Raw genomic sequence first — 11,045 nt, forward strand, 5'->3', positions numbered from 1 at the left:
CCGGGCCCGCGCGCGGCATGGGCGGCTCCGGGGGCCCCGCGGAGCCATGAGGCGCGGGCTGCGGGCGCAGCGGCGAGCAGCATGGCCGGGGCCGGGGCCAGGGCCGGCCGGCGCGGCATCCCCAAGCGCAAGCCCAACTTCACGCTGCAGGAGATCGACATCCTGATGAGCGAGGTGCTGCGCTACGAGCAGCTGCTCTTCGGTGCCAGCTCCACCAACGTGAACGCCTACGAGAAGCAGAAGATCTGGTGGCGCATCACCAACAAGATCAACGCGGCGGGCCGCAACCAGCGCGACATCGGCGAGGTGAAGAACCGCTGGCGCGGCCTGCGCCGCCGGGCCAACGACAAGATCACCCGGCACCGCCAGGAGCGCCAGGCGCCGCCCGACGCCCGCGGCTACTCCGCACCCCGCAGCGCCGAGCCCCGCGAGCCCGAGCTCGGCCCGCAATGGGGCCTGCACGGCGTGTGCCCGCTGGACGCGCCGCCCGGCTCCGGCGAGGTGCCCGCGCCGCAGGGTGAGTGAGGGAGGCCCGGCCTCGCCAGCGCCCTGAGCCGGGCCCTGTCCCCCCGGCGCTGCCTGGCCTGGGGCAGCTTCCCCGGCTGCCCCAGCTGTGGCCCGGCCCTGGAAGGGTACATAACAGGAGCGCTCGCGGAGACCCGCTGCCCTGCGTGGGCCAGGGGGCTCCCCGGCTTCCTTCCCCTGCCCGTCTAGCCCGCGCCTGCTGCTGGCTAGTGGGAGGTCACCCCCGGGGCTGGCTCTCCCCCAGCCGCACGGCAGCAGCTTGTCTGTGGGGTGCCAGCCTGGAGGGCAGTTCCAGGGCAGGTCTCTAATGCCCAAGAGTGCGTAACCCGTGGGGTCGTGGTTGGGGAGATGTAGCCTTGAGATTGCTCGAGTTTGGAAGAGCTGCGTGATGCAGCCTGGCAAAGCCGGCGGCCTGTCTCTGCGCCCAACACCCCGGAGAGCAGATCACACAAGAGCTGTATGGTCCTGGGGCTTTTTACCAAATCCTTTAGCAGAGAGGCCATGTTACAAGAGACAGGGTAGGCTACGCTTCCCCGGGGGGGATTCCTGGTTTGAGGAGACATGCTCGCAGTAGCTCTGATAAAGGGAGTGTGCTAGAAATGGAGGGTATCTGCCATCGCATGAGCCCCTAGCTGCCCCACACATACCCGTCTGAGATGTTAGGCGGGTGCTTGGGCAGTAGCCCCTCAGCCCATTGTGGCTTCACTCTATTTTTTAGCACAGTAGCTTGACATGTAGACACTCAGTCTCTCCTTTGGGCCCCACCCTAGCTGGTGCATTTAATAGAGCTTGGGTGCAATTTCTCTGTTTGGTCAGTGTCTTTCTGGTGGTGTTTATAGCTTATGACGCTTATCAGAGTATCCGAGCACCTCCAACATCAATGGATTAAGCCTCTATCACAGCACAGTATTGTGGCCATTTTAGAGGGGGGGGAATTGAGGCATGTGGGGGTGAACTGACTTGTCCAAGGTCACACACACAGTCTGGCAGTGCTAGGAATAGAAGCAGATTTCCCGATTAGCTGTACTATGCCTTAACAAGCAAATCTTTGCTTCCAAAAGGCACCAGAACAGAACACTGTGATCTAGGTGTGGCTGGCACACAGCTGTGGGGAGGGCCTTGCCTCCATGCTTGGGAACATGATACCTCAGCAGCTGCTGCCCAGTGCCACACTGCTTTGTTGCCATATCACTCTGCAAACTCGCATCTGTCTTGCTATTCCCACTCCTTCCTCTGGCTCTTGCAGCACTGCTGCTTCTCAGATTTCTCTCTCCCCATGAGTACTTTCTTTCAGGCTCTCTTCCCTCCATGGCACTAACATTTTTTTTTTTTTTAAAGCTATTGCAGTTTTGCTCTTTTATTTTTAGCTTCAGCAAGAGCCTCTGGATCACTCCTGTGTCCTCCCTGGTATCTTGACTTTAGCAAAGCTTTTGATATGGTCTCCCACAGTATTCTCGCCAGCAAGTTCAAGAAGTATGGATTGGATGAATGGACAATAAGGTGGATAGAAAGCTGGCTAGATTGTCGGGCTCAATGGGTAGTGATCAATGGTTCGATGTCTAGTTGGCAGCCGGTATCAAGCGAAGTGCCCCAGGGGTCAATCTTGGGCTGGTTTGTTCAACATCTTTATTAATGATCTGGATGATGGGATGGATTGCACCCTCAGCAAGTTTGCAGATGACACTAAACTGGGGGAGGGGGTAGATACGCTGGAGGGTAGGGATAGGATCCAGAGTGACCTAGACAAATTGGAGGATTGGGCCAAAAAAAATCTGATGAGGTTCAACAAGGACAAGTGCAGAGTCCTGCACTTAGGAAGGAAGAATCCCATGCACCGCTACAGGCTGGGGACCGACTGGCTAAGCAGCAGTTCCGCAGAAAAGGACCTAGGGATTACAGTGGATGAGAAACTGGATATGAGTCAGCCGTGTGCCCTTGTTGCCAAGAAGGCCAACAGCATATTGGGCTGTATTAGTAGGAGCATTTCCAGCAGATTGAGGGGAGGGAACTGATTATTCCCCTCTATTCGGCACTGATGAGGCCACACCTGGAGTATTGTGTCCAGTTTTGGTCCCCCCACTACAGAAGGGATGTGGACAAATTGGAGAGAGTCCAGCGGAGGGCAACGAAAATGATTAGGGGGCTGGGGCACATGACTTATGAGGAGATGCTGAGGGAACTGGGATTGTTTAGTCTGCAGAAGAGAAGAGTGAGGGGGGATTTGATAGCAGCCTTCAACTACCTGAAGGGGGGTTCCAAAGAGGATGGAGCTAGGCTGTTCTCAGTGGTGGCAGATGACACAACAAGAAGCAATGGTCTCAAGTTGCAGTGGGGTAGGTCTAGGTTGGATATTAGGAAACACTATTTCACTAGGAGGGTGGTGAAGCACTGGAATGGGTTACCTAGGGAGGTGGTGGAATCTCCGTCCTTAGTGGTTTTTAAGGCCCAGCTTGACAAAGCCCTGGCTGGGATTATTTAGTTGGGGTTGGTCCTGCTTTGAGCAGGGGGTTGTACTAGATGACCTCCTGAGGTCTCTTCCAAGCCCATTCTTCTATGATCCTTCTATGATTCTGAGGATGCTGATACACTGAAGTAGGTTCAGAGAAGATCTGGGAGAATGATTAAAGGATTAGAAACAAGCCTTATAGTGATAAACTCGAGCCCAATCCATTTAGTTTAACAAAGAGAACACCAAAGGGTGACTTGATCACTGTCTGTAAGTACCTACATGGGGAAAAATATTTTAAAATGGACTCTTCAGTCTAGCAGAGGAAGTTCTAACACAATCCAACAGCTGGAAGTTGTGGTTAGACAAACGCAGACTGGAAATAAAGTGTAAATGTAACAGTGAGGGTAATTGGTAAATTAACCATTGGAACAAGGGGCATGGTGGATTCTCAATCACTGACCATTTTTAAATTAAGATAGGTGTTTTTTCTTAAAGAGCTGCTCCGCTAATTGTTTGGGGGAAGTTCTGATTTCCTGTATCACGCAGGCCATAAACCAGATGATCACAATGGTCCCTTCTGGGCTTGGAGTCTGTGAATCAGAGGGGGATGTTTGGAGTCAAGGTAGGTCTGTGAGTTATCAGCTCATCAGCAGAAGCAAGCTCCCCACAGACCAGGACACGCCTACTCAAAGTGGCATCTGACCCTACTGTAACAGCAGACGCAAAACCTGCAGCCATATCTCCACAGCTACTTATGATCAATACCCCCCACAACACACCTTTTAGGATCCATGGGTGCTACACATGCCTATCATAATATGTGGTGCACACTAAATGCTCCAGTAACAACTACATAGGAGAAATGAGATAATCGCTACATGCTGGAATGAATGCACGCAGAAAAATGAGACAAAAATCCTCTACCACCTGTGGGTGAACACTTCACAAAGCAACTCTGTCTAGCTGATCTCTCAGTCCTCATCCTCAAAGGAAACCTGCACAACACGGTCAAAAGACAAGTCTGGGAGCTTCTATTCATAACTGTGCTAGATGCTAACAATCATGGACTCAAACTCTCTAGTGTAGACCTAGCCTACAGCGGTGCAGCTCTACCGCTGTAGCGGCGCTGCTGTAAGGTCTCTGTATAGCTGCTCTTTGCTGATGGGTGAGAGCTCTCCTGTCGACATAATTAACCCACTCCCAACGAGCGGCAGTAGCTCTGTTGGCAGGAGAAGCTCTCCCACTGACATAGTGCTGTGCACACTAGTGCTTATGCCAGTGTAATTTATGTCACTTGGGGGTGGAATATTCACACCCCTGAGCGACATCAGTTTTGCTGACATAAGTGGTAGTGTAGCCATGGCCTTAATACAAACACTGGATTTATGGCTTATTACAACAATCTGTAACCCATTTACCCTCCCCCCCCTCGTTTTTTTTATTTATTTTTGGGGGGGGGGAGGGGGCTCTGACTGCAGGGGTGTTAACGGGCCACTTCACCTTGAACAGTCCCTTACCATGTGTGTTAACTACTTAGGCTAAACAATGTGTTCTACCTTGCCCTTACCTGTGACGCTCAGAGTACTTTTCCCAGGCCTGAAAAAGAGCTCTGTGTAGCTCGAATGCTTGTCTCTCTCACCAACAGTATTTGGTCCAGTAAAGGATATTCCCTTACCCACTTGTCTCTATTAGCAGCATAGAGATAGTAGCCAGAGCCACGTTTGCAGCTGAGAACATTGGAGACAAGGCCAGGATGGAGGCCGGGGGTGTGTGGGCATAAGGACAGATGGAGGGAGAAGGGAGGGCACTGATGGAGCAATCTGAGAGATGCTAGGAGAACCAGAAAGGGACTAGCTCATGAAAGCCCTGGGCTGACAGGATTTGTTTTAGAAGAGATGGGGTGATTGTGTCAAAGGCAGCCAATGGGCCACGAAGGGCACCAGCCCCAAAATCGGGCCAGGAAATGACTGTTGGAGACCGTGTAGGAGCTATTTCAGGACAATGCAGGGGGCAGGTGCTGGCTTGAGAGGGCGCTGAATGGAATTAGGGAGGAGTTTCAGACCGTGGCTGTAGCAGCATGCTCTCAATGAGGGGATGGGGCAGTAACTTGTGGGGAGTTGGGGTCAAGATGGCTTTTTATGATCTGAGAGGCCATGCATATCTGCATGTTGAAGGGCAGGAACGGGAGAATGGGGGCAAGCGGTCAGGAGTCAGGACTGGGTCCCTGGCACCAGTGGGTGGGAGGGTGAGCAGGGAAGTCACTGGAGTGCATGAGCACCCACCGGCAGCCCTGCTATCAGCTTCCCCCCCAGCGTCTCCTGCCCACCACGAACAGCTGTTTCATGGTGTGCAGGAGACTGAGAGGGAGGGGGAGGAGCGAGGACGCGGGTTGAACTGGGTGGAGTGGGTGTGGGGCCTGGGACAGAGCTGGGAGTCAAGCACTCCCCAGCACTTTGGACAGTCGGTGCCTGTGCTAGTGTTAGTAATGGGAGAGGAGGAAGATTGGTCCTGAGCTTATCTGGCAACCCCCTGCCCTGCCCCCATTGCTTCCTGGGAAAGAAACTAGATTGGCCGAGCAGCGATTGGCTGGGTTATGCTCCTTTCCTCTCTGGAAAACTTGCTTTTCTCCTGTCTGATAATTCCTCAGTTCCTCCCAGCTCTTCAGCGAGTCTGTGCTCTAAGTAGCCCCTTGCATGTCACCAATAATGTGTGGTTCTGAGGCGCTGGGATGCCAGACTGCCCCACACAGCTCTTGAATACAGAACTGCTCACTAAGATGTCAGTTGGCCCCCCTTCCTTTTGGCACGCTGATGTTTGCTGAGCCAACCCTGCTCCTATGTATTCCTCTTGCTTGGGTTAAAATATCCCTAGCCCTCCCTTATGAAGGGATAAGTGAGCTCCCCTGGCCTCCTCTCCTCTGCATGTGTAGCTTTGGAGCCGTCCTTAACATGGAAAAATCTCTTCCCATTCTGGCCTCTGCAGGGCTGGCAATTGCAAAGGGCTGTGGATGGTGAGAACTGGCAACTTCTTTCAGAAATGCCACTTGGCCCCATGTCAGACAAACCCATCCAGACAGCTCAGTTTTCCGCAATAACTTTATTAGTGCTTAGATGCAGAGGAGCATATACAGTAACTCATGGGCCAAATTCAGCATTGGCACATGCAGGAACAGTGCCAGTGGAATGGTGTGTTTACACCAGCACTGAATTTGGCTCTACAGCTGGCTATACAGCACCTTACTGCTTCTCTGGCCTTGGGCAAGTCACTTAACTTCTCTGCCCTCTGCCTTTCTGTAACATGGTGCAGCTGCCTCCCTACCTCCCCGAGATCTTTGGCAGCTACTCTGCAGTCTTTTAGCACAGCCCCTGCATAAGCCCATTGACTTGATGAGGGCTTCACATAGGACTCCATGTTAGTGAAGACTTGCATGAATGGGGCCTTAATTAGCTGACACTTGTGAAGGGCATTCAGAGGGTGCTTTCAGGTCAAGCTCCATTGTTGAGGTTACATTCTAAAATGGGACCACGTTCCTGTTTTGGGGGTTGTAGGTTTGTGAGGGTTTTTTTCCTCTCCTGGAAAAGCAGGTGGGCAGGCCATTGGTGTGACAGCTCAAATAGGGTCACTTTCAGGCCACCGGAATGTTCTTTGTCGTGCTGTGGTGGGTTTTTCTCTCTCAAAATATTTTAGTGAGAAATTTTTTTTCGGGCTCTGGTTGAAATTTTTCCTTGGTACTTTGTTGATGCTGTCTCTTCAATAAACCCTGTCTGGCTCCACAAAATATAGAGGGGTGGGTCGTGGGTACAGCTGGTGCAGCGTGGAATATGGAGGTGTGTTGGAGGGACAGTTTTAGCTTTGTGTTCACGTTATAACTGAAAGCTTGTGCACAGTGCACGCAGACTAGATTGACTGACTCCATGACGTTTTTCCTGTCAGATTCTATCCTACAGCTGAGAAGGGCTCATGTGCAGCTTCTGAATGATTTAAAATGTATTCTCTCTCAGCAGCTGTACTTCAAACATCTGTATCATCTGCTCTCGATTCTCCTCCATCCAGTAGCGTAGCTGGGGGGAAGCGGGGCAGTGGCCGCTCCCCCACTGAGCATCTTGGCACCTTTTTAATTTTTACTCACCCGGTGGCGCTCCAGGTCTTCGGTGGCGGGCCCTCACTCGCTTCGGGTGTCTTTGGCAGCACTGAAGGAAATGCTGCCAAAGACCCACGGAGCGAGTGAAGGTCCCGCCGCCAAGGTGCCGCCGAAGACCTGGAGCGCTGCCGGGTGAGTAAAAGCACTGCCCTGTCAGTGAAAGCGCTGCAGCGGGTGGTGCCTCTTTTTTTTTTTTTTTTTTATCACTCCCCCTGTTCCCTCCACCTGGCTACGCCACTGCCTCCATCCCCCTTTGTGTGTAACCCTCCACTCCCACAACACCACTTAAAAAATGCTAGGAAATTCATACACACAGCTCTGCTGGTAAGCAGTTAAGGTTGCTACACACGCAACGTACCTGACACAAAAGCAAGGAAATGAAATTAAGCCACCTAACAAACAGTATGTACCGCTCCCTGCTCCTCCATCTGCAAGCACATACCTTATCCTTGCCACAAGCCACACAGTGCAGTCTACCTCTGTCCCCTTGGGTACCAGCCTTCCACTACTACCGTTAACCCACCCCTTTACCAACCCACCCCTTCCCACCACAACCACCATTCACAAAGTGCCCCTTCCCACCACAACCACCATTCACTACTACTAGTGGGAGAGAAGGGGGAATAGTCTCTTTTGTGGTATCTCCATTACTGGAGGCTTGCACCCATGGTAGCCATTTGTATACGATTCTCAGCTAATCTCTTTGCGGATTAATAGTTTTCTTGATCCACCCAGGACATTGCTGTTAAATGTCTCAAGCTTTTGTGGGGTTTGTGTTGGGTATGTGGGGGAGTGGGTGGCACCTCTAGCTGCTTCACAAGGGAATTAATGTACTAGATACTAAAATTGGAATGGGGGGAAAAATTAAATCCACTACATGTATGTCGTTGTCCACGTAGCCTAGATGGCTTCACTGTGCAATGCTGCCCGTCCTGGCATGGGGTGAAATTGGCAGAGGGGGGCAGGCCTGGGACATGGCTCTCCCTGCAACTGGGAGGACTGGAAACCCTTATTTAATGGAAAAAATAAGGTGCTACGGGACTCTTTGTCGCTTTTTACAGATCCAGACTAACATGGCTACCCCCCTTATTTAATGGTAGCTGAGACTGGAAGACGGTGCAGTGGCTGACCCCTGGCCCTCCTGTTGGAGGAGAGTGGGAGACAGAAGGTTTTTCTGGTCTTGCTTTGGTGGGGGTGGGGTTCAAACGTAACCCTGGCTATCCAGAGCCAAAGCACGGGCTGTATTTTCCCTGGTGGCCCATGTCCGGGTCGGAAGCCGCCCTCTGTTGGTGACCCTGATTCTGGCTTGCTGCCTGCTTTCTCTTTCCAGTCTGATCTGATCTATCCTCTTTGCCAGGGGCAGGTGTGAAGGAGGAGCCAGTAAAGGAGGAGCCAGTGGACGTGAAGCCAGAACCATTCCATACGCCTTCCACTGAGGCCATCCATCAGCAAGTGATGCGGGGAGGAGAGAGGCGGCTCCTCAGGAGTGCTGGCCATGTGCCGGACGATCCATGTGAAGGCTGGAGCCGGAGCCCGCAGAATCCCTCGCAAAATGAACTCGCCATCAGTGAGCTGGGAGGGCAGCAGGAGCCCCTGGGCACGGATTTCACGAGTATTATCTTTGACCAAGAGGCAGAGCACCTGAATGATTGTAACGCAAGTGAGAGCGTGACCCCTGTAACTGTGGCGCTGCAGGAGGGGGGGGCTGGAGAGTGGCCATCTTAGCCCCGTGGAGAAGCGGATTCTCCAGTCCAATGAGCAGCTGGTGCAGGAGATGCGAGCCTTCCGCAGGGAGTACACGGAAAGCCGCAGGGAAACTGCCTCCATCCTGCGCATCATTGCCAAGGCCCTCAGCAGTGTGAGCAGCAGCCTCTGTGAGATCCGCGATCTCTACCTCCGACAGCAAGTGACCCCCAAGCAGTGAGGGGCCACTAGGCCAGGTCGTCATGCAGCGGGGATCGGGGGGGCGGGCAGGACCTCCCACTCCCAGGGAGGGAAGTGCTGAGGGGCTGCATGGAACAGAGCCGTGAACCACCCCTCAGCCAGCGGGAGAGAGATCTGGGGTTGGGGACATGGTTCTCCCACACTTCCCCTCCCACTTTTCCTACTTGAATAAAACTCTGAACTGGCCATGTGCTCCCCCGTCAGTATCTGTTCCAGGCAGGGCCTGTGCAGAGAGCTGTGCGCCAGTAAGAGTAGCTGGGGCATGGTCGTGGCATTTCTTTCTAAACACTTAACTGCTTTTGCTGCCCTCTCTGCTTCTGCTGCCTGTCCCTCCAGTGTCTCCTCTGCTGCAGCCCTGCCCTGTCACACTGACACCGAAAGAGTCCCCAGAGCTCTGCATGGAACTGGGATGTGGCCACCTCTCAGACTGGGCTGTCACTAGGGCTGGGGGAAAGGGAAGGTGGAGGAGGGGATCCTTGGGCGGGAAGGCACGAAGCCAGAAATGTTCAGCAGTGTCCGCTGGTTGCGTGAGTGACCCATTTCAGCAGGTGCTTCCGGAACTGTAGCACTATTGAGGGGAGATGGGGGAACTGTTGGGGGAAGGTTAGTCTCTTAGGGTGACACTAACATGCCTATTCACACTAAATCCCATCCCTCCCTTCCTCCTGGGCCAGAACACTCCATCACCAGGTGAAGAAGTTCTGCACACTCTGAGGTGAACAGCCTAGGCTGCCATGCCTGGCCAGTGCAGAGTCTTTTCCACGGCAGCAACCTGGCCTGTGCCCTCACTGCGCCCCGCTGGGTTCTGAAGTGAGGGAGGTTTAGGTTGGATATTAGGAAAAACGTTTTCACTAGGAGGGTGGTGAAGCACTGGAACAGGTTACCTAGGGAGGTGGTGGAATCTCCATCCTTAGAGGTTTTTAAGGCCAGGCTTGACAAAGCCCTGGCTGGGATGATTTAGTTGGGAATTGGTCCTGCTTTGAGCAGGGGGTTGGACTAGATGACATCCCGAGGTCCCTTCCAACCCTGATATTCTATGATTTTAAGTGGGGCTGCAGCACCGCAATGCAGGGAGAGAGCATGCACAGCTGCAGGGCCAGCCCTTCCCTGCTGTTTCTCCAGAAAGGTGGGAAGGCCCCCTGATCCCGGCCAGGCCAGGCCCCCAGGCTTAGGGCATGAGGGGTCTGACAGTAAATCCTTGTGGGGCTCTTCCAGCATGGACCAGGTAAGTGCTTTCCCACTGCTGCCCACACTCAGGAGCTACTCATCCCTATCGTAGGAAGAGTCCCAGAGCCTTCAGTGGGACTAGGGGAGTAGGGTACTCTCGCTCAGGCTGGGGTGAGGTGGTAGAATCTAACCCAAAGCAGCACTCCAACTCCTTTGTTGTGTTGCTTTTCTCTGACTTCCCTCCCTGTTGCCTCTCCCCCTCTGGGACTGTGCTGCCCACTCTGGAAAGTGATGTACTGCAGGGGCAGTGCCCCAGAGCCCTGCACATGGGCAGGCTATTGCTTCCTTTCTGCTCAGAAGCTGTGCGAAATGGCATTGGCTATTATGTTTGCAGCCTTTCCAGGGCCCTTAGTAATATTTCCATGTCTTCACAGGCATTGTCAGCTCCTGTCATCTTTAGCTGATTAGCGGGCTTCCTCACAGCGAAGTGGGGAAGTGATAGAGAAGGACCCAACACTTTCAGTTCCTTCAGTCCCTGTTGGATGCTCTTGCTCGCTCACCAGCTTATAAGATCTTTGGGGGACCCTATCAGACACTCCACTAAATGCAGCTATTTCTGTACTTGCTGCATTACAATCTGAGATCTTCCCCAACAGTCTGTACTCCTCCTGCTCCTGTTCTGAACATGGGTCAGTTGGCAAAAATGTTCCCCTGTGGGACCCTACCATTGAGCACCCCAATAAGAGCCTTCCCTTTCAGAGGGGCTGGGAACCAGCAACTGCCATCTGCTTCAACAGAGACTGAGAGGTGTTGCATGTT

The 11,045-nt window shown here is 53.2% G+C and overlaps 1 protein-coding gene across 2 annotated transcripts; it reads left to right on the top strand.

The window, feature by feature from the left end:
* The first annotated feature begins 15 nt into the window (after nucleotides 1-15).
* Nucleotides 16-9,554, top strand: LOC112101874 (myb-related transcription factor, partner of profilin-like). Of its 2 annotated transcripts, none has more exons than XM_024192799.2 (2): nucleotides 16-517; nucleotides 8,479-9,554. In XM_024192799.2, the coding sequence occupies exons 1-2, from the start codon at nucleotides 82-84 to the stop codon at nucleotides 8,838-8,840; spliced, it is 798 nt and encodes a 265-aa protein (XP_024048567.1). In that variant the 5' UTR covers nucleotides 16-81; the 3' UTR covers nucleotides 8,841-9,554. The 2 variants fall into 2 exon arrangements, with proteins under 2 accessions (XP_024048567.1, XP_024048559.1); XM_024192791.2 differs by having other exon boundaries at nucleotides 17-517; nucleotides 8,473-9,553.
* Nucleotides 9,555-11,045: the final 1,491 nt, after the last annotated feature.

Source organism: Terrapene carolina, unplaced genomic scaffold (genome assembly GCF_002925995.2).
Source record: "Terrapene carolina triunguis isolate 2854851 unplaced genomic scaffold, T_m_triunguis-2.0 Scaffold195, whole genome shotgun sequence".
Taxonomy (NCBI): domain Eukaryota; kingdom Metazoa; phylum Chordata; order Testudines; family Emydidae; genus Terrapene; species Terrapene triunguis.